We start from the raw sequence: 24375 nt of genomic DNA, 5'->3' as shown, positions 1-24375 counted from the left end.
TGATTGTTCTGAATAATAGCACGAGTGAAAATGGGGACCTCAGCAAGAGGTTGAGATTGATTGTCCACTTCATGCTTCTGGCTGAAGGAGTTTCCAAATACTTTTGTGTTGTCTTTTGCATTGACATTCTGAACTTCACCATCATTGGGGAGAAAGTGAGGTCTGCAGGTGCTGGAGATCAGAGCTGAAAATGTGTTGCTGGAAAAGCGCAGCAGGTCAGGCAGCACCCAGGGAACAGGAGAATCGACGTTTCGGGCATAAGCCCTTCTTCAGGGCTTCACCATCATTGGGGATGGGAATGTTTTTGGAGCCGGGAATGTTTTTGGAGCCGGGAATGTTTTTGGAGCCACCTCCTTTTCTTTATTGCTTGTCGACAACCATTCATGACTGGATATGGCACAATGCTTTGATCTAAACAGTTGTATGGGGTTGTTTTTCCTCATCTTACAGACCATGTGACTTTTTTGGAATTTTTTTTATGTATCTGGAAGTTGATTAGCTACAGAAATAATTGTAATTCATCATGATTTATTTTAAAACCATTTTTGAGGCTAAGCTTTAGAATTAACGCAGTTTTTTTTAACATTGTAGAGTTTTACCACTGACAAGATAAAGAAGCTTCATGTAGGAGAGTTTAAAGTTTAAGGAAAACACCTTCAAATTAAAAAAAAAGTTTTTCTTTGCATTTTGGGTAATACTGTGACATCCTGAAATGAAGGTGCGAGTATGGACCAGTGGTCCTGGGAAGGATATAGTGAAATTAGATCAACCCTGGGGAAAGAGTTAGTGATTGTCTCAACACTTCTCGTCTGGGTCTAAGCTGAGTACATTTTAACCTCACGTGCATTAAAAACCTCACGTCCAGCAAGAAGCTATCTGCTGTTTCAGTCAAAGTTAAAGTCACAAGTGATTTAAACCCACCAAGGTGACAGACTCTGGAGTGAAGACTATATAACCAGTGATGTTGGGTATTATGCAAAAGCAGCTTTTCTTTTCAAATTCGCACAGAACACGTTTTGGATTATACTTTTAAGCAGACAGTAAAAGTCTATCGCCTCTCTTGTTAATAAAGTTGTTTTATTGTTAAAGCAAATCTACAGTATTGCATGCTTATGTGAAAAGCTTTGTTTAAAAACAGGCCAGGTTTCAGTCTGAGATCTGACCTATCCAATAATATCAACTTTGGATCATAATGTTTTGCTTTTCAGCATGTGTGCAGTTAAGATTAGCTACGTATGGTGTGGCTCAAAGTATGCAATACAACTCAACTTGTTAAAGCAGAGTTGGTCCCCTGGCTTCAACATAATCAGAAGAGTCATGCTTATGCTGTGCCAGAATATTACAGCTTGTGCTGAAATAAATTCTGCTGCCATTAAAGCTCCAAACCTCACGAATGTCTAGTGTTGAGCTGCTAAATCTGTTGAGTCAATCCCACCTCACATGGTATTAGTGCACACAAAAAGTCCTCAAATGAAGTTCAGACTTGACACATGCAGTAGTGAATAAGCCTCTCTGGACGTGAATGCAGGAATTCCTCAGGGTGATGTCCTCAGCCCAACCATCTGCAGCTGTTTCATTAATGACCTTCCCTCCAGCACAAGACAACAAGTGGGAACGTCCGCTAAAAAAATACTGAATTGGCCCAGCTGCATAGGCAACAAGACTTGGACAATGGATGTAAGTTGGCTCGCTGTGCTGAAAGGTTCATTTTCAGATGTTTTGTCACCATTCTAGATTACATCATCAGTGACCCCCTGGTGAAACACTGGTGGTATGGCCTGCGTTTTGTGTGTGTGTTTAGATTTCCTTGGGTTGGTGATGTCTTTTCCTATAGTGATGTCACTTTGTCTTTTTTTAAAAGAGGGTGGTAAATGGGATCCAAGTCAATGTGTTTGTTGATAGAGTTTGGCTTATCCTAGGATTGATGTGTTATTCCAGTCGAAGTGGTGTCCTTTCTCATCCGTATGTAAGGATATTAGTGAGAGTGGGTCATGTCTTTTTGTGGCTAGTTGATGTTCATGTGGCTAGTTTTCTGCCTGTTTGTCCAAACTGAGTTATAAATCTTCTCAAAACTCGCTAATACCAATGGGTGCAATACTCTAAAACTGGCCGGAAAATGGGAAACCAATGCCACTCATGAACAGCTGTACTTCCTGCACAAATGCCAAAGGAAACAGGTACTACCTAAATATCTTAAATACAAATGTCCCCTTAACACCCCACTAGCTAAAAGAATAACAGTAAAACGGCCACAGAATACTTAGAGAAACGAGTAATGATGCCCACAACAGACTCCCTAAAATACAACAGCGTAATTTTGTGCCAAAAGGCTTTACTCACTAATGCAACAGATCATGAATGCACAGACACAGTACAACAAGCCATAGACATTAGACAGTGACAAACACAGAAAATGAAAACAAACTAGACAAACTTACAGAAAGTAACAACACAGACGCATGGATTTAAAAAATAGTCTTATCTGACCGACCCTCAACAGACACTGAAAAAGCTGCCTTAGTAAGAGGATTAAAGTACAACTTCCAGGATGCGGACAAGTAAGATTTCTTAGCAGTGTTAGAAACAACACTGAAACACAATGAATTCACAAAAGAAACCCAGTAAACTATCAGACAGATAGTCGCACTAACATTAAACATGAAAAAGGAAAACACACAATACCCAAGAAAGGAAAGCACAAGAAGGACTAAAAAAAATTGTTATTTTACCTGCAGACTAAAGGAAGCTTGACAGTCATTTTAAATCAAAGAGACTACATTGAGAAATGGAACACACTGCTTGCAGATACCAACACTTACCAACAAGTGACGACAGACCCGACCCCACAACTAGAGAACCGAATTACAGCCCTACTCAAAAACTTCAGAAATCTGGAGAAATAAGACCGATTTCCAAAAAATGAAACACATCACACTTCAAGTGATTACCCAAAATTCACAAACCAGGAGCCCCCCTCAGATCCATAGTCTCACTACCTGGAATATCAATTTACAGATTAGCCAAGACTAAAACACTTAGAAGACGACTCATGCCACTCCATCCAAGAATTTCTGAAAACCAAAGACACCACAATAAAAAAGGATGAAATAATGGTCTCTTTTGACGTAACATCCCTGTTCACATCCATCAATATCAACCTAGCCAAGGAAACACTGACTACGCTATTAGAAAAACCAAAGACACAGACACGAAACACCACTAACTTCATCAGCAACGACAATATCGTCTAGCTAGTGGACCTGTGCCATACCACCCACTTCAACTTCAACAGCAATATGACAGACAAACCAACGGAACACCCATGGGATCTCTTATATCATGGTTCTTAGTAGAGGTAATAATGCAGAGACTCTAACAAACAGCTTTGTCAACCATCCAACCCAAACTTTGGGTCCACTACATGGATGACAGCTTTGTCATCAATAAACAAAATAAATTATAGGAAACCTTCAAGATCATTCATAGTACCCTTACTGGCATACAATTCACTAAAGAGAAGGAAAACAACAACAAAATGCCATTCCTAGATGTCACAGTAGAGTGAACAGCCCATGGGGATCTTCAAAACAGTGTCTACAGGAAAACAACACATACGGATCATATACTGAACTACAGAAGCAATCATCCCAACATCCACAAACTGAGCTGCATTAGAACATTATTTCAACAAGCCACCACAGGCTGCAGCAGAGGAACCATGAAGAGCAGAGGAAAATCACCTATACAGTGTTTTCAAAAAGAACAGGTACCCAATGAACACAGTTTGCCGACTTCTCAGCAACAATCCCAAACAAGCAGACAAAACCCGCCCAGAAACCCTAGCCATTTTCCCCTACATCAAAGTCATCTTGGAAATGACTGGCAGACTACTCAGACCTCTTGGCACTATGGTAGCCCACAAACCCACCGACACACTAAAACAGCAGCTAATGAACTTCAAAGACCCTGTACAGACAACAAGCAAAACTAATATCATTTATAAAGTACCTTGCAAGAACTGTAACAAACACTACACTGGACAAACAGGCAGAAAACTAGCCACCAGGATACAAAAACATCAACTAGCAACAAAAAGACATGACCCACTCTCACTAGTATCTTTACTTACAGATAAGGAAGGACACCACTTTGATTATGACAACAAATCCATCCTAGTTCAAGCCAAATAGAGACATGCGTGAGAATTCCTCAAAACAAGGCCCTCCAACTGGAACTCTATTAACAAACACATTGTCTTGGATCCCATTTATCACCCACTGAGGAAAAGAACAGGAAATGACATCAACAACCCAAGGAAAACTAAACACATAAATAAAAAGCGGGCCATACGACTAGTGCTTCACCGGTGGCTCACTGATGATGTTAGCTAATGTGGTGACAAAACATCTGAAAACGAACCTTCCAGCTCAGCGAGCAAACTTATATCCAGAACCTCAACCTGAGCTACAAATCTTCTCAAAACTCACTAACTTGGACAATATTCATAACTTGGACAGTTAAGTTTAAAGTAACATTCACATCAGTAAACACCAGACAATAATTATTTGTAGGGAGAGAGTTTAAGGGCTGAATGATAAGCAATTGGGATTGAAAAATAAAGTTTTGAAAAGTCCAGTAAATAATTTATTTATCCAAGAAGGAAGGGGAGATTGGGGCTGGTATGGCAATAAAGAAGTACTTGAACATACTTTGTTCTGAGAAGAGATTGTGGTCTATAGTAAGTCTGACAGGTGGCCATGAATATGCTGACCAGTCTCTCTTTGGAGCAGAGTTGAGAAGGACAAACACAACTAAACCATGCAAGTAAGAGCAGAGCTCAGCCCAAATAAAAAAGACTGAATTGAGAGATTGTAATTTGCCAGGCTGAAAAGACTGAATTGAGAGATTGTAATTTGCCAGGCTTTTTACCCACACCACCAGAAGAATTTATAATAATTTGTGGAATTAAGAACTATACATTTAGGAATATGGAGTAACAGTGTCTAACATTATAGCTGACTTCCAACTTTTCATTTTTTTCCTGAAACTATTGATGTTTATTAATTCTTGATAAGGGAACAATGGTTTGTTTTATTTTGCAAAAATGATCAATAATAGCTTTGTGTCTTTCCAGCTCTCCTGAGAGATTTGAAATACCAAATATTTACTTAACTACAGACTCTGAGTAAGGGAGAAAATGTTCTGTATACAATGTTCAATTTTCTATTTATTTCGATTCCTTTTATGGTCACAGAAACAAAGAAGCAAAAACACAAATTATTTAGACAATGATGAAACACATTCAAACTTTTCAAAAATTTTAGAAATAGAACATAGATCACCTCTCCTGCAGTTTTACATTTTGAGCATTACTATTGCTTAGCGTCAAAACTTTTAAAAGATAGTAAATGTACAATTTTCACAAAATGACATTCATCGTTCTTCACCGAAAATAGCATTCGTTCCACTTAGCCATGCAATCAATGCAAAAATAACAGCAAAAAAAACGTTCTCGAGACAATTTGATCGTAACTGCAATCACTATACTCAGTTGGAAAGATATGAAGTATGAAATTCAAAATAATTAATCTCCAAAAAACTTTCCAAACAAGGAGAAAAATTCCAATGTACCTAAGAAGTTATTTTTATGATCTAATATCCTCTGAATTAACTTAGCATATGATACGATTTAGACTTCATGACCTTCAGGTACATGTCACATCACAAATTGTTGACTTGGCCAAAGAATACAACGTGCATATTGAAAACTAGCCTAGTTATAAAAAAAATCCATGTAATTTTTAATTTTTTCCCTCACTTCAGTTATATACCAATGTAGAGTGCACCTATGGGGAAATTACTACAGGGTGTCTTATATTTTACGATACAAGTATTGGCATTTAATAGCAATTTCAATCTGTGAAGAAACTAACATTTCATTGATGAGTTTTTCTGCTGTAAGTTTGCCTGGATAACTCCATAACTACAAGCCAAACATACTTTGGATCCCAAAATCAAACACTGATTTCACTTGTGACCCAAAACATCTAATTCACTAACGTGTTGACTGTTTTGTGGCAAAGGATGGAGCCTCTGTTCTAACACTTGCCCAACTCAGATCATACCATAAGATCTAATTCCCTCCAACCAATTACTTCAACACTAACTTACTTCAATTTTGTGCTGTAATATAGAATGCATTCTTCCTCAGTTGTCTGTTTACTAGAGCACAAGGCTTGGAGATGCAAAATACTGTATTTCTTTAAAACCTCTTTAGTAATTTTATTCTGTTCCATCCTCATAATTCATGGCTGCTCATTACCAACTCAATTAGTCATTATACATACAAGTCTTTACAGTGATCATCGGCAAATGAATCAACTGCAGGAAGACACTCCGTATGAGATTAGCTCTGACCAAAGTCAATCCTGTTGTGCAAACACTTCAGCAAGAATCCTTGAACCGTGATCAGGAACAGGAACCTCTGTCAATATTTCCCTCCTAACTGATGGATGCCACAATTGATTATGGTGCCCTAATTAAGGCTGGATAACTCAACACTGACTTAGAACGGAACTTGGAACCTTGTTACTATACATGGAAGAATAATTGACTAAGCAATAAGTGGACCCACTTGCATAATCATTAAAGTACTTTGGTTGCAAGTTTGAATGGAAAACAAAATGCATTTTTAAAAGCTCTGTTCATCAGGTCTCAAGTATGGAAAGCTTTTTTTCTACATGTATATAGTTTAAATAATGGAAATACTGTTTAATTACAGTTTGCAAAACAGTACCATTATTCTCAAGAACATAATTCACTTATGCATTAAACCTTGAATTGTAAATGCACACAAATTTAAATTAATGCCAAATGATTGGAACCGAAACAGATTTACAGGCCAAACATCACAGTTGCAAATCTAAGATGGTAAAAACCTTTGTATTAATATAATAAAACTCTCACTACTTATCTACTCCAAAGTAGACAGATTACTCCAATTCTATTGTCTAATATTAAACATTTCCTACAAGCTGTAGATGTAATGCATAAAATGTATAATTTAAAAGCTACAGGGAAAATACAGTATTCAAACAACAGTTAACAAACACTTGCATTTAATAATATAGTCAGCTGAAGAAAATTTCGATTCGGTATTCAAGAACTCACATTCTTAAACTTAAGTTTTTAAAGTGGTAATCAAGCTAATCAAACAACATTAACAAAAATTCCAAAAAGGAATTTGCCTAAAGCGCAAGTGCCTCTAGTCTCCAATATTTATTCCATATTAGAAATAATACAGCAATACGCTCAATAAGTAATCTAGAAACTGTCTTTCTATACTTCTCTGAATATATTGAGGAGGTTTCTCAAAATGAAGAAGCCACACTCACCCAAATGAACATGCAGCATTTCCCCACCAACAAATTCAAAAATTGTTGTAAAGGACAATTTATAATTCATTGTATGCTATTTAAGTAGCAAGAAAAATAAGATGTTCATTAACCTGTAGATTTAGACAGGTTGTCTAACTTGGCTACATTTTTGCATCACTTACTGTGCATTAAATTTGACTGTCGATTAAAGTATCGTGAAACTCATCTGTAGTCATTATTTTGCTTAAAATGTCTACCAAACCAAAGTCCATGAACTGATGCATCAATGGTCAGCTTTAGCAATTGCATACTTGTCAGGCAAGTCAACATTGGTCAAGGAAAAGCTTTTCTTTTAAGGAAGTATTATAAATATAAGTTTTCCTTTTTCAGTCTTCCCAGTCGACAATTTCAGAGTGGGAGCATTTTTTCCATATCAATACTAGCTCAAATCTAGTTTCCCCACCCTTTCTTTCTCCACATTATATCACCTACTGGCATGTGTCAAAGCAACTTAAACTGGGATAATGAGCTGAATGTTATAATGCCACTGTTATTGAATAAAACAGCAGTCTCTAAAGCTTTCTGTCATTGGGGGATGATATAGTTATCTTCTAATTTATGACTAATTTGTTTGAAAAATTCTTACCATTGGAATTGAACATTAAAATACCAGATGCAAGTTAAACGATCTCTAATTGGCTTATGCATATAATTGCTGGTTGCATTATATGTATAAATTCATGAGGAGTACAGAATTGTAGAAAAGCTCTCTCATTTAATTTAAGTAAATATAACATATGGTTCTGGACTGAAATAAAGGTCACTACACAAATGATTAATCTCATCTCCGACAATTGCTTACTATCCCTCCAGTATAGGAATGTTGGCATCCAGGGTTCCCATTCCAATCTATCAATAATACCTTCTTCCTGACTTCCATGGACAGGATGAAGCTTCTATGATGTCCATCTTGGTCTAACTGTCAACAGATAATGTGGGTCTTCCATCAACGAATGCTAGTTCCTGCACTTATAAGATGAACAGAGAAACTTGGGAAATAAAAATAACACTGCACTCCTGAAACAAAGTTTTGAGGGCAACAATTTCTGTACACATTAATGTTTGATGAGAAAAGAATGCAAGCTATTAAAGCACTACATGTGGGTGGGCTCCAGTGGTATATTATTTCATTGAATTTCAGTTGAATTGTGAGCATGGGTTAGATCTGCAGTCATTACCTTTAAAAGATATGGTGCCCATTTCAGAAACAAATACAAAAAGTACACAACATTAAATAAAACGAAATGGAAGGTGAGGGAAGAAGATACTGAATAAAGATGTACATTAACAGATTGGTTTGGGCTCTGCTATAGCTCTGCTGCATTCAGAACACAGTGCCCAACCATCCTTTATTCTCTTTATACACCCTTGCAATGAACTTAGCGACCAAAATAGGTATTGGCTGAGTTTACACTTGTGCCCCAGTTCATATACTGACTCCCAGATTTGTCATCTGACGAATAGTCCCTGCCTGAAGAGGGATACATTGCAAAATCTCTGGCAGCAGAAGAGGATAGATATGATGAGGAGTCAAATGATTGCCTCACGTCTGTTGCCAATGTATCCTGTTTCCAATCATAGCCACCTAAAAAAAATTAAAATAGAACATGAATAGATTTTGTTACAATAAACATGGATTGTGATGCCAAGTCTGAAAAAATTATAGTAAGACACTACCAAAAGATCCTATTATAGAGCAAGCAATGGAAGATAGCATTAAGCACAACAGATTGCATTTTTAATTCAATGACAAAGGAAGCATTTATATCTGACCAATGGTAAATAAACTAAAGTTTCCAAGATTTGACAGCTACAAGTATCAAAATGACAAACCAAATCTGAAACACCACACAATGTTAAAACTGATTAATAGAAACAAATTCCACATGCTATATCAAGAATTATGTGTTGTTGTTTTCATCAGTTCTCTGCCATACAAAGCCTAAATAGAGGACAGAGATAAGTCCAATTACTGGCTAGATTAGAAAAGCTCAGAACAGAACATAGTTCTATTTATATTGACATCTTGCACTTGTATGCAGATCTGGTTGAAGCAGTTCCTGAGTTAGGAATATGCATTCAACCCACTGAATGTAAAAGCTGTGATTTTGAGCAGTATTCTTGTATGGTGGTAACATTTAGTGGCACTTGATGGCACAAATATTTGGCCATCTTTGGGTAGATCTTTGAGGCTAAATCCCTCAGGGTGCAGTGACTATGAGACCAGCAGTCCTCAAGCACTTGGATCTCGAAATATTTGTTCTGATTTCCTTTGGTTGAGGATAGGTCTACGTCTCTGCCCTTGGAAATTACCAGCAACAGGTGCAGGAAGAATACTATTCTTCTGTCCTTGAAGCAGATCTTTAGGGTGAAAGGTGTAATTACCTTACTATGTTTCACCCTTTACTCACTAGTGCCACACCATCAGAATGCTCATTTAATATTTGAGAGAGAAACCTGCAGCATTGGTGTCTCTGACTCAATCACAGGCTTTAATTTAAAAAGTAGTAGGTACGCCACTGCACCATTCCATAGTGCTCTAGAACAAAAAGAATGTTCCATTTTCTTAGCACACATTTCAGTTGAAGTGAGGGTATTTAAAACTAGTGGAAGAGAATCCTTTCTTCAAAGTAGGTTCACCATTATGTGGTGGACTTTAGGCCTGTGTTGAATAGTCTCTGAAGTGTCCCAAGTTACCAGTTCTTAGTCAAATAATCAAACCTTTGGTAACAATTGACAGATGCATAAGCACATTTGAAGTGCAAGGAACTAGCCAAAAAAGGGCCAACTGAATTTCAGTTTCAGTTGTAAATTGATGCCTTCAAATGTATTTTAGTTGACTTCAAATGTCAATATACATCATGATGATTCTGAATAAAAAGTATGCACTAGCGTATTAACTTTTCAGATGGAGGAAAAACATTTGGGGAATGTGTTCAGTAGCTAGTAGTTCAAGCTTGCAATGGAACAAATTTATAAAAATTCATTAATTAGAAGTAAAAGGGAACTGGAACATTTCCAGAGTGCTCTATGCTCCTCATGGATTGCATCTTATGCAAAATTAGTGACTTCTGCTGACTGTCAAACACCATTTTGCACAGGGTCTCGATATAGTTATTATAGTTCAACAAACTATAGCAAACCTACAGATTGTTTGAAGAGGCATCTTGATTAAATGCACTCACTATCAAGAGACACAGGACTTGGAAAACCCTGCCTCAGCAAATGCAGAAAATCACAAGCACCATTACCTTCTCCCAATTATCATTATGTAAAAGGTACTTTTGTGCTTCCTTGATGAGCTCCAGAAAAGTGGAACTCAAAGAGATTTGTGATCTCTCTGCATTGCTTAATCCTGATAAAGTTAGGTGGTGCTGACACTCCGTAGCTGGCCAGAAAAAAAGTCCTGCAGGAACACAAACTGGCTCCATGCATTTGAAGGCAAGTGGAGAAGGACAACTCATGAAACCTTCAAAAACGTCAGTCTATGATTCTATACAATCCCTGACATTACAAATGCAATCAGTACCTGACTACCACAGAATGCCACTGACAACACTCTCTTGATGTGAAAGTGATACAAGGTTGAATCCATTTCTTCACTAAAGCTCAAGAAATTTGACACAAAAGGCTGAGGAAACTCCCATGTCATGAAGAAATGGTTTTCTTCCTTGATACAGAAGATAGCATTCTGTTAGGTTCTCTCATGAATGTTAGGGTAGAGTATTTTGATGATCGCAACAAAAATGTATGGAATTGCTTGATTATGATCATAGTGCCTCCAACAGCTGGTACTGCTTGTGTGCATGACTTCAACAATTTTGTCTGAAAGAACCAGTGAAGCTCTTGCACATTCCAATTTGACGTTGGAATGGGAAGATTTTGTAGCTGAAAGTACAACTTCAAGTCCAGCAACAGCAGCTGTCCCCCAAGATACGCATGAAAAAAAGATGGATCTTCAGCAGCTGATGTATCCAAGATCATTGCAGCAAAAAATATTGCTGTGGAGTTTTTAAAGATATTGGGACCCATTGATGATGGTGGTGCCTCTATAGCCTCTACATGATTTAACATTGAGGCTTTCAAATTATGAAAAAACAAGATTCACTCCAACTGCAGGGTGCAGAGGGTAAATTTTGCAGGTGGAAACTCAGCTTCAAATCCACTTGGAGCATTTATTCCCAAGGCAAAGTAAACCCATCATGGATAAATATATGGATTTCAGGCAACTGAATGTTCACCCAAGATTAGCTAATCTACAAAAGCAATTGATTAGTCTAGCTTTTGTCAGCTGTTTCTTGCACAATGTGGATCCCTGTGTTGGGTCCATGACCTTGAACCAAACTGATACGGCAGAGAGGAGCACAGGTTCATGTGTAGAAAAATGCCCTTCAGATAGCATTTCTTAAACTAATCCAAAGGTTGGACTAGATTGACTAAAGCAGATCAAGTCCCAGCTAATTATAAGAACCTGAATTTATGATCCAGCATAGAAACGAGGATTTCAATGGCTTTTGATGATAGCTTCAGATGCTGTCTATTACAATTGCTACTATCCTACTTACCTTAAAATCCAAGCTAAATTTCAGATAAAATCCTCAATTGGTCAACCACACTTAATGCAATGAAACCAGTGAGGTAAGAGGTAATATGGTTTGTCTAATGGCACCTGTAAATAGAGATGCTGCTGATAATTTTCAAATCTGAATTACCTCTGGGGCTTTCTGAGCCTCGTACTGCAGAAGCTGATGCATCAGGATTATATCTGGAATAGTCATCTGGTGTACCGATGGATCTTGCAGTTCTCTGATCCAATGTAGCCCTCATGACTGGGTCCTTTGAGGTTGGGCAAGGGAAAAAAGGTTTGAAATGGGATACAGCAAGAACTATTTAGACACTGTTTAGTTAAAAACAAAGCATAAGAACATTTTTTTTCCAAAAGAAGAAACCTAGTCTAATTTATTTATTACAATTTAAAATGTCGAAGCATTTTAGGCTGACAGTAAATAAAGTTCACTGGGATTATCCATCAATTTGGTAATCAATTTGAGATCAGAATATGAAACTTGAGTTCAATGAAACAAATAAAAACAGATCCCAAGCAGTACTGATTTTCAAAAGTTCTTTATTCAATTTAGTTGAAATAAAGCTAATTGTGGAATTAGCAGCAAAAACTGAAGCGAAAATTTCAAAATAAAAAGTTTTCTTCCAAAAGCCGTCTTTGAAAGATCCAGTTTGTAGTGTGATCAATACATCAATGGGAGAACAAAGAATATTAAAATTGAGACAAATTTCCTATTCTGTTTCAAGACTGCACAGAGAGAACAAGGTAGAAAGTAGCAGCAGTTCTGTTCGAAAAGCAAAGGAGAAGTTGATGAAATCATCACAGTATACAACTCTCCACTTGCTCAAGATGAGCATATTCTTGAAAAATTATCTGGGAGTCAAGTTAGCTTGTGAATGACTTCAGTTATCTGGAGTTCAACAACAATACCTGTAAAATACTGCAATAAACGCTAATTTTATTCAGCATTTTCTTTCTGGCAGGAGTTCCTACAAACAATAAGAGTTCTAAAGATATTAAGTTTCAACTAACCATATGAAACTTCTTTTGCACATGATAGCTTTGCAAGACTCAATGGACTTCTCGGTTGTTCTGTAAAGTATCATTGGCCAGGAGTGAAAGCTTTAATAGAATACTCAAAAGTATCCAATACAATTGCCTCACATAAATCAACCATGAGATTATGAACAGAATTATCAAGAACCAAAAACTCACTGATATGAAAGAAAAGATTGTCTTCTGTTTGCCAAAGTTTAAGTGGGGAAAAAATAAATGAAACAAAGAATATTTTGAAGATTGGGATATACTACCCCAAACTTGTTTGAAATTAAAACTTTAATAAACCATATTCCACATTAGCATGAGGTATGTGATTGGGTGCTTAATTACAATGGGCAATTTCAGAATAAAGGACATCAGATTTAGCTTAGTTGTTTTTGTTACGGTAAATTAAAATAGTTAACATGACAGCTATTCGATGTGCAGAAATTGTATCTGGTGTGGATCATTTTAACATCAGCACTGCAAATCAGAATGGGCATCAACAGTAAAATGAACTGACAGAAAAGTCCTGAAGAAGGGCTTATGCCCGAAACGTCGATTCTCCTGTTCCCTGGATGCTGCCTGACCTGCTGCGCTTTTCCAGCAACACATTTCCAGCTCTGACAGAAAAGTTAGCCATCTTTCAGGTCTACTCAAGATTTAATTCCACTTCACGATATACCTTTATGCAGAAAAAAGGAAGCAGACTTCTAGATTGAGAAAGTTCATCCAACTGTAACATATCAACAAGCTTATTTAAGATTATATTCCCAAGAACGATGATAACCATCTTACTTTTCCTAAATGTTGAAAAGAACTAGTTTGAATTTTAGAGCAGGAGCAGCAGTTTGAAGCATTCTGGCGACAGTGGAGGGAAATAAATAACTTGCATAAAGTTGTAGAGATGTTAAAAGAACAAAGGAACTCGACTGAAATCAAGAGCAATATGTATAGCCCGACAAAAGAACCATTGGAGATAAGTCTCTTGGTAAGCCAAAGTAAAAATCGGGAAACCTCCTTCCATCGGCACAGTTAAATTGAACCTGGGCAGAGTTTGGGTTGTTTCCTAATCATTCTCGAACCAAATTCAAAAACTGGCTGCTCTTCTCTGCTGCACATTAAGATTCTTGCAAAAGTTTGCTTCTGAATTCAGAACGATAATGCACACCTTCCAGCTGCCATCTCACTTGAATGAATGGGAGGACTGTTAGAATATTCCAAGTTCAAATCCCGTTCCAAGATTGAGCATACGATATAGACTTCCACAACAGCAAACCCAGAAGAATGTGACCGTCACAAGTGCTATCCTCATGAACATTCTGTTACGGTCAATGTTCAAATTGCGTTGCACTTTGTGAAATGCAGAATTTGCCAAGTGTTTTCTTTTGAACACTAAGGAAAAAACTGCATCAGGTCATTGAGGTTATTGTCTTTGTGGTGAAACTGTGTTGTACAAAATGGCTGCTAGTTGTATGCTTAGTATGTCACAACCCTTTCAAATAATTTCTTGGAAAGGAAGCATTTTTGATATTATATATGGCAATGCACAACATATGCATTTTCTTTCTTCCTTTACGCGAAAATAGTTGCATGATAATTCAGTCCAAAAATAGGGATAAAATTAATTGCTGTATTTTAGGCATTGGCAGCAAGCTTAGTGATTGCAAGAGATTAAAGCACCAGTAACACCTACACAAGAACCTCATCTGGAATTTAGAAGACATATCATAACTGCAACTATTGAGATGAAAGAAAAGGGCTGTTGATATTTACCAGATTGGACTAATCTCAAAAAAAAAGCAACATTATGCCTGGAAGTATTACATACCAAGCAACATCTTCCTCTCCATACAGGACAGAAAGAAAAGCTACATTCTTTCCATTGAGCTCAAGCAAAGGACCATCAGCCTACCACTGGAAAATTGGCTCTGCTGGTGAAGTAAAATAAAGCTAACAGAAACATGAATATTTATCTTAATGCTCCATGAAGCAATCTTAAGAACTGGTACTATTTAAAAGTATCTAAGTTACCTGTGTTGGCTAAGGTTACTAAAATAGTAATGATCATCAGTTCTGAAACAATCCAGATAATTGTGCAGGAGGAAATAGTCTGCACACTAAAGGATTAGTTGGCACAAATTTTACCTTAGCAAGTGATTTCAAGGAGATGACAATATAACAGAGATCTGATACAGTTGGTATTAATATCTCAACTGAGAAGAAGTGCCAGGTAATAACATCTGTAGAACTGAACACAGGACAAAGACTCCATCCCAGCCAAAAACCGATGAAGCATTTACAAAACCTCTTCATCTTTTAATTCCAGTTAGTACGGAATGATTCCTTTCATAAGGCAGGAAATCAAATCTAATTTGATTTTGCACCTGGCACAAAATACATTTCAGAATGTGTACCAAGCTGATTTGTTGTATTAAGAATTAATAACAAAGTTTCAGTGCCGATAGATTTTGGAAAATTTGACATATACAGAATCCATTCAGTTGCAAGTTGTCCTGTTGTGAAAAATTGTTAAAGGAAGAGCTCTATTTGTCTTGGTGCATTTTCTCTTACATTGTATTATGGTCATTCATTTGTCAAGAATGGAAGAGTGCGCAAAACAGATGCACACAAAACAACAAAAAACTGATTCCATCAAACTGATGGAAGACCTGCTCATTACACAGGATTACACAGCAAAATCATTTAATAAAAAGCATTTAATAAAAATCAGACATTTTATTCATACATGCTAGAAACAGCTATTCTGAATTTTTACATAAGACAATCAAGTTCATAATTTTGGAAACAGAGTTGGGGCCACCACAATTTTGATGCAATGTAGTTGATGACAGTCTGGAAACAGCACTTATTTAATCCACCTCAAACCAATTCTTCTGTACTTTGCAGTGCTAGAGCCATTATTACCTCTTTCCAACTTTGACATAGTGATTGTAGAAAGATACAATACTTGGTATATCAAATTCCCTATTCTTTGGGGAAATTGAAAATTGTGACTTTAAGCGAAGTGTGGTTTACCATAAGAATTAACATTAAAGTCAGAGTTTGTTTCCTTGGGATCTTTCTTACCCAGTAAAAACAATGTTGAGATACTGTATCATACCTGCGCAACACTGCATTCCTAGCTGAAATAATCAACAAAGTAAAATGCATCACACAATCAAAAATATTTTTTAAAACAGCAAACTTTTTATGAACCAGTACCTGTGGGACCAGGAATGTACCAGTTGATCAAGAGGTCCACGCAATCATTGTAAAAACTGAAGCTAAATAACAGAAATATAATGTGGGGGTATACACATCACTGTTTTACTTTATTTACAGCATAAATCACTTAAATGAGAATGCAACTTTACATTTAATAAGTTACTGGCAGCCAGCTTTCTCACTTACAAGCTCTCACAAGTTTCCACCTTCAACTGACTCCTTGGACATTGCAGAGATCACTATGATACAGCAAATTTTTGGTATTTGAAGTATATATATTTTGCCAGTTTATCGAGTGTTGCCGGTTCAAATAAAGTTTATAGTATTACTATTAGATTGACCAGACTCCATCTAGTGGTTGCAGATGGATGCCAAAGACTGAACCACAGCCACAAGAAGTCCAATATCTCAATCCAAATCCAGGAGTGAATCACAGCCAGTAGTAAAGAGAAGGTCAGAAAACAAAAAAAACTGAGGATGCTGTAAATCTGCAAGTGGGAGGCAATATTAAATAAAACCACTTGTGACTGAAATTTGAAATTGATCAATATAAACGGAACACCAATAGTGTTCTGCTTTTTATCATAAGATTTTTCAAATCTTCGTCATTCCAAAAGGTAAAAGGAATTATTGACTAGTTGTTGCTAATTACCTTTTAATTAAACTATGAATGCTAACCGAATCAAAAGCAGCACATTAGCTCAAAATACTTACCTCACAAATGCCATTAAACTTTTAAGGCTGCTTGTATTGGATTAGAGAAGCATCAATAAACTCACATTAAATTGGTGTTAAACTTAAGTGGTATCATTCAGCTACAAACACACTGTGATCATGAACTGAGGACTGTGCATATGGGAACAATAAACATTCAATCAGAAGAACTTGTTTAGGGTGTAGGTTTGCTCGCTGAGCTGTAGGTTTGGTATCCAGACGTTTCATTACCTGGCTAGGTAACATCATCAGGTGTGACCTCCAAGTGAAGCGAAGCTGTTGTCTCCTGCTTTCTATTTATATGTTTGTCCAGGATGGGGTTCCCAGGGTTTGTGGTGATGTCATTTCCTGTTCGTTTTCTGAGGGGTTGATAGATAGTATCTAGATCTATGTGTTTGTTTATGGTGTTGTGGTTGGAGTGCCAGGCCTCGAGAAATTCTCTGGTATGTCTTTGCTTAGCCTGTCCCAGGATAGATGTGTTGTCCCAGTCGAAATGGTGGTTTTTTTCATCCGTGTGTAGGGCTACAAGGCGAGAGGGTCGTGTCTTTTTGTGGCTAGCTGGTGTTCGTGTATCCTGGTGGCTGACTTTCTCCCTGTTTGTCCTATGTAGTGTTTGTAGCAGTCCTTGTATGGAATTTTTTAGATGACATTGGTTTTGTCCATGAGTTGTACTGGGTCTTTTAAGTTTGATAGTTTTTGTTTGAGAGTGTTGGTGGGTTTGTGTGCTACTAGGATTCTGAGGGGTCTTAATAGTCTGGCTGTCATTTCTGAGACTTCTCTGATGTATGGTAAGGTGGTTAGGGCTTCTGGCTGTGTTAGGTCTGCTTGTCGTGGCTTGTTCTTGAGGAATCTGCGCACTGTATTTTTTGAGTATCGTTCTTCTTGAATACGTTGTATAAGTGGTTCTCCTCTGTTTTCCGAAGTTCGCCTGTGCTGCAGTGTGTGGTGGCTCGTTGGAATAGTGTTCTGATACAGCTTCATTTGTGTGTGTTGGGATGGTTGCTGGTGCAGTTAAGTATTTGGTCAGTGTTTGTCGGTTTTCTGTTTTGTCGGTTTTGTAGTTCTCCCTTGTCCTTTCTTTCGACTGTGACGTCCAGGAATGCTAGTTGTTGTCGGTTTCTTCCTCCTTAGTGAACTTTATGCCTGTGAGGGTGTTGTTGATGATGTTAAATGTCTCTTCTATCTTGTTTCGTTTTGTGATGTCAAAAGTGTCATCTACGTGGCGGACCCAGATTTTTGGTTTGATGGTTGGTAGGGGTGTTTGTTCTAGTCTTTGCATTACCGTTCAGAAATGACAGCCAGACTACTAAGACCCCTTGGAATCCTAGTAGCACACAAACCCACCAACACTCTCAAACAAAAGCTAACAAACTTAAAAGACCCAGTACAACCCATGGACAAAACCAATGTCATCTACAAAATTCCATGCAAGGACCGCCACAAACACTACGTAGGACAAACAGGAAGAAAGTTAGCCATTAGGACACACGAACACAAGCTAGCCACAAAAAGACACGACCCTCTCTCCCTCATAGCCCTACACACGGAGGAAAAAAAACACCATTTCGACTGGGACAACACATCTATCCTGGGACAGGCTAAGCAAAGACATACCAGAGAATTCCTAGAGGCCTGGCACTCCAACCACAACGCCATAAACAAACACATAGATCGAGATACTATCTATCAACCCCTCCGAAAACGAACAGGAAATGACATCATCACAAACCCCAGGAACCCCATCCTGGACAAACATATAAATAGAAAGCAGGAGACAACAGCTTCGTTTCACTTGGAGGTTGCCACTGATGATGTTACCGAGCCAGGTAATGAAACGTCTGGATACCAAACCTACAGCTCAGCGAGCAAACCTACACCCTAAACCTCAACCTGAGCTACAAACCTTCACAAACCTTGCAATAAGAACTTGTGTCATATGCTTAAAGAAGGACCTATGAATTAACAAAATGGAAGAGACAAGATAACTTGCCGTTGTACTCCTTCAGGCAGAGAAGCTGATGAGGCGCCTGACTGAATTGCACAAAGTTATGAATGGGCACAGATAGGACAGTTAGGAAGAAATATATCACTTTTGTGAAGGGACCAATAACCAAGGGACTAAGTTTTAAATTAAGGAGCAGGTAGCCTGGAGGGGATATGATGAAAAAAATCATCATCTGGGGGAACTCACTGTCTAAAACAGTAGAGTCAGGGACCCTCAAGACATTGCAGAAGCATTTAGATGAGCATTTGAGAGGCCACATCATACATTGCTACGAGCCAGGTGCTGGAAAATGGCACAATATATCAAAAAGCCTTTTTCTGTGCTCGAAAGCTTAGAGATAAAGTATAGACATTAAACATTGAATTTAATGCCACATGTCAAAGCATTGATGTTGCTTCTTCATTCTAACTTCTATTTGCTGAGCATGGCCAGATGTTGCCATGCAGCTGCACAACTTGAAGGAAATGTTGTTTATGAATGGCATTTTAGTTCTGATGAAGCTCATTCCAATTACTGGATGAGAACACAGCAGATTGTTCTTGGTGACTGCATTGAGGTTAACCATGCGTAGCTGCAGCATTGGTGTAGAGCAAAAATGCTGAAATCAATTGCCAGAAATTAAAATTCAACACTCTAGCTACAAAGCAAATCACATATTACCACTGACAACAGAAACAGCAACTGCTGTGAAAACAGACCACAACTTGGAAGAGACACCTTAACGATTGCCATTCATAGATTATCCATTAGAATAATTTCAAAATACTCACAGATTCCTTCTTTTGGTAATAACTGATCAATGCATCTTTGAAAGCCTTTGTAACCTTCAGAACAAAACTTGCATCATCTTCACTTTTTATCTGAAAGCTTTGCTGTAAATAAACACAAAATTACATTTCCCCACTTCACTCAGGAATAATAAATTATTCAACTTTGAAACAATTTCTTGTACAGTTGGGAATTCAGTAACCAGAACTAGTCACAGTAATCCATATGTGACTTCCTCCCACTGGTGTAATTGCTCAGCTTCTTTTTCAGGAATACTATCGCCTGAAATACCATTCAGCAGGCTGAGTGTAACACTTCAAAGAGATTGTTGATTTAAATTTATTCTAAACCTACAATGTCTAAATCAATACACATAAGGAAATTAGGAAATGGCAGACACATTGAACAGAAATTGTGTGCGCCTTCACTGCAGAAGACACAAACAAACAGAGCAGAAATACTTGTAAATAATGCACTGCAAGGCAAGGAAAAACTTAAAAGTACAATTACCAGGGCAAGGATGCTGAGAAAATTATTCGATTGAAAGTCTGACAGGTCACCACAAGTTGATGGACTTCATCCGAGCATCTTGAAAGAAGTGGATGCGGAGATAGCAGATGCATTTGTTTCAATTTTCCAAAACTTCCTTGACTCAGGAAAGCCAAAAACATGGGGCAGCACAAAAGACCTCATTACACAGGAGTCCTTTCCCTTTACAATCATGGATCTGGCATTTAGCATGTTGCATTCATCAGTTCTGAACTAGAGAAGGTTAAGATAGTTCATGGGCTCCATATAGAGTCAGAGAGATATACAGCATGGAAACAGACCCTTTGGTCCAACCCGTCCATGCCGACCAGATATCCTAACCCAATCTAGTCCCACCTGTCAGCACCTGGCCCATATCCCTCCAAACCCTTCCTATTCATATACCCATCCAAATACATCTTAAATGTTGCAAATGTACCAGCCTCTGCCGCATCCTCTGGCTGCTCATTCCATACACGTACCACCTTCTGCATGAAAAAGTGGCCCCTTCGGTCTCTTTTATATCTTTCTCCTCTCATCCTAAACCTATGCCCTCCAGTTCTGGACTCCCCAATCCCAGGGAAAAGACTTTGCCTATTTATCCTAACTATACCCCTCATAATTTTATAAACCTTTATAAGGTCACCCCTCAGCCTCTGATGCTCTAGGGAAAATAGTCCCAGCCTGTTCAGCATCTCCCTGTATCTCTGATCCTCCAACCCTGGCAACATCCTTGTAAATCTTTTCTGAACCCTTTCAAGTTTCACATCTTTCCGATAGGAAGAGGTCCAGAATTGCACGAAATATTCCAATAGTGGCCTAACCAATGTCCTGTACTCAATACTCTGACCAATAAAGGAAAGCATACCAAACGCCGCCTTCACAATCCTATCTACCTGCGACTCCACTTTCAAGGAGCTATGAACCTGCACTCCAAGGTCTCTTTGTTCAGCAACACTCCCTCGGACCTTACCTAGGGAGTATAAGTTCTGCTGAGAGTTGCTTTCCCAAAATGCAGCACCTCGCATTTATCTGAATTAAACTCCATCTGCCACTTCTCAGCCCATTGGCCCATCTGGTCCAGATCCTGTTGTAATCTGAGGTAACCCTCTTCGCTGCCCACTACATCTCCAATTTTGGTGTCATCTGCAAACTTACTAAATGTACCTCTTATGCTCACATCCAAATCATTTATGTAAATGACAAAAAGTAGCGGGCCCAGCACCAATCCTTGTGGCACTCCACTGGTCACAGGCCTCCAGTCTGAAAAACTACCCTCCACCACCACCCTGTCTTCTACCTTTGAGCCAGTTCTGTATCCAAATGGCTAGTTCTCCCTGTATTCCACGAGATCTAAGCTTGCTAATTAGTCTCCATGAGGAACCTTGTCGAATGCCTAACTGAAGTCCATATAGATCACATCTACTGCTCTGCCCTCATCAATCTTCTTTGTTACTTCTTCAAAAAACTCAATCAAGTTTGTGAGACATGATTTCCTACGCACAAGGCCATGTTGACTATCCCGAATCAGTCCTTGCCTTTCCAAATACATGTACATCCTGTCCCTCAGGATTCCCTCCAACAACTTGCCCACCACCGAGATCGGGCTCACCGGTCTATAATTCCCTGGCTTGTCTTTACTGCCCTTCTTAAACAGTGGCACCACGTTTGTCAACCTCCAGTCTTCTGGCACCTCACCTGTCACTATCAATGATACAAATGTCTCAGCAAGAGGCCCAGCAATCACTTCTCCAGCTTCCCACAGAGTTCTCGGGTACACCTGATCAGGTCCTGGGGATTTATCCACTTTTAACCGTTTCAAGACATCTAGCACTTGCTCCTTTGTAATCTGGACATTTTGCAAGATGTCACCATCTATTTCCCTACAGTCTATATCTTCCATATCCTTTTCCACAGTAAATACTGATGCAAAATATTCATTCAGTCTCTCCCCCATTTTCTGTGGCTCCACACAAAGGCCGCCTTGCTGATCTTTGAGGGGCCCTATTCTCTCCCTAGTTACCTTTTTGGCCTTAATATAGTTGTAAAAACCCTTTGAATTCTCCTTAATTCTATTTGCCAAAGCTATCTCATGTCCCCATTTTGCTTTCATGATTTCCGTCTTAAGTACACTCCTACTTTCTTTATACTCTTCTAAGAATTCACTCGATCTATCCAGTCTATATCTGACATATGCTTCCTTCTTTTTCTTAACCAAACCCTCAATTTCTTTAGTCATCTAGCATTCCCTAAACTGTGCAGGCCATAGTTCATTTTTTTCAGGGCGCTCCTTATGTTTTGCCTCCACTTCAACCCTAACCTTCTGATCTTTGGCCACCTGCTGAAGAGGAGGAGTCTGTCTGCATACTGCCAGCAGATCAGCGTTCTCTCTACGAGACCTCTATGGCCAACAGCAGTTTGTGGAATGGTTGTCTGATCCTATGCCTGCCTCCCTTTTATGGTTACTCTTATGCCAGCATGGTTTTAGAGCACACTTCAAGCATTCTGTGACCAATGAACATTACAGGAGCTGTAGTGCATGAGGGCCCCCCTCCCTAAAATATAATTTCAATCAAAGTTTTCTTTAAAATAGTCTTTTATTATGTTGCCCCTCCAGTTTATTCGAAATAATGTCTTGAAAAAGATTATAAAGAGAGTCAGCTGAGACATGTGGGGTTGTAATTAGGAAAATAAGATGCAATTTACTTATTTTAGAAGTAAACATTAATTCTGCAGTAAATATTAATAAGCTGTTAATAATAATGTAAGAAATCGCAATGGAGATTGAAGGGAGATGCTACTGTGTAGATGTCATTCTAAGTCTAAGAGCTTAAATAATTCAGCATATACTGAAGAAACAGGTGATTTTTAAAAGACCAGAGACTTTTCTTGAGCAATGTTGAACGCTTATCCTCTTCAGAGACAACCACTACAATAACAGATGGCGACAGTGAAATAAAGACCCAGCTGCAGGAGAGATCACTGGGAAAGCTTCAACAGCAAGAGAAAGCAGCAGGGAAATTATTGAATTAACTATCCAGGAAGTGAAAAGCAACTGGAAGCACTGAGAAATTAAAAAACATGGGAAGCAATCTCCAACGAAAGAAAGTCATGCTGGAGACCCTATAGTCATTGGAATATTTTGGGCATGTGACACTGCAACAACCAATTGAAAAGTAGAAGAACTGGTGCAGATGATTCACTAGTTACAGCAACACTGCAGGGCTAGCAGCCAGACCACTTAAGGACTATTAAGGAACAGAATTGTCTTGATTCATATTTCACTATCTGGCTTGGATCTATTTAACTGTCATCTCCCAAATGTGTTCCCATCTTTTCCAGAACTCCATGTTTCTAGGAGGTTTCCCTGCTTGCTACAGGACCAAACAGCTAAGTCACAATGATATTCTTCTGACAGTGACAGTGACATTTCCTTCTTGACCTGGTTGCAGCCTTTGACAGGATTGACCATTGCAGGAAGTTGGAAGGGCCATTCACTGACATCCAAGGGTGTGACTGCTTTCACGTGGTTCTACTCAAGAGAATGCCAGACAAGGACAGAGAAGCAAGTGGTGTACTTCTCTATGAAACTAAACTAGTATCAGAAACAGTTGGAAAGACAGTTCTTGAAATTACTGTTGACTCTGCAACAGTTCTTGAGATTACAAAGAAACAATAATTCACACTGATTATAATCCATAAGTTTTCATTGAGAAGTTTAAAAATCGGAATGCAAAACTATTCAGATGGAGTCTTTTGTTGCAACCATTAACTGTGAGGAGGGACATAAGAGAAGTTTGCATTGTTGTTGGATAAGTAGCAGATAAAATTCATATTGGAGAAGTGAGAGATCATAAAATTTGGTAGGAAGAACATAAAATAATATAAAATAACAGGTACAACTCTGAAGTGGGTGCAGCAGCAGAGGGACCTGGGTCTGTGTGCGCATAAGTCATAAAGCAAGGCAGGACTTGTTGAGAGAATAGCAACAGGAAACAATAATTCCTGTGCTCGATTCATATCGGCGTAGCATAGAGGAGCAAGGAGGTAATATTGAATTTACACAAGACTCTAATTCTGCCTCAAGAGCTGAG

The 24375-nt window shown here is 38.4% G+C and overlaps 1 protein-coding gene across 11 annotated transcripts in view; it reads right to left on the bottom strand.

The window, feature by feature from the left end:
• Positions 1–5209: 5209 nt before the first annotated feature.
• The window catches only part of LOC122549861 (uncharacterized), a 73638-nt gene continuing 54472 nt past the window's right edge, over positions 5210–24375 (bottom strand). For 9 of the 11 annotated variants that reach the window (XM_043690002.2, XM_043690003.2, XM_043690008.2 and 6 more), the window contains 3 exons: positions 19756–19857; positions 12149–12272; positions 5210–9021 (listed from right to left, as the gene is read on the bottom strand). In XM_043690002.2, the coding sequence (XP_043545937.1) occupies positions 8816–9021; positions 12149–12272; positions 19756–19857 (432 nt within the window). In that variant the 3' untranslated portion in view covers positions 5210–8815. Of the gene's footprint in view, positions 9022–12148; positions 12273–16263; positions 16326–19755; positions 19858–24375 lie in introns of those variants that run through there. The other 2 variants (XM_043690014.2, XM_043690012.2) reach the window with 2 other exon arrangements.

This window comes from Chiloscyllium plagiosum, unplaced genomic scaffold, assembly GCF_037043375.1.
Source record: "Chiloscyllium plagiosum isolate Xiang-an unplaced genomic scaffold, Cpla_swu_hap1 HiC_scaffold_5, whole genome shotgun sequence".
Taxonomy (NCBI): Eukaryota; Metazoa; Chordata; class Chondrichthyes; order Orectolobiformes; family Hemiscylliidae; genus Chiloscyllium; species Chiloscyllium plagiosum.
Note: the sequence above shows the minus strand (reverse complement) of the source record. Positions and strands in the feature narration are given on the sequence as shown.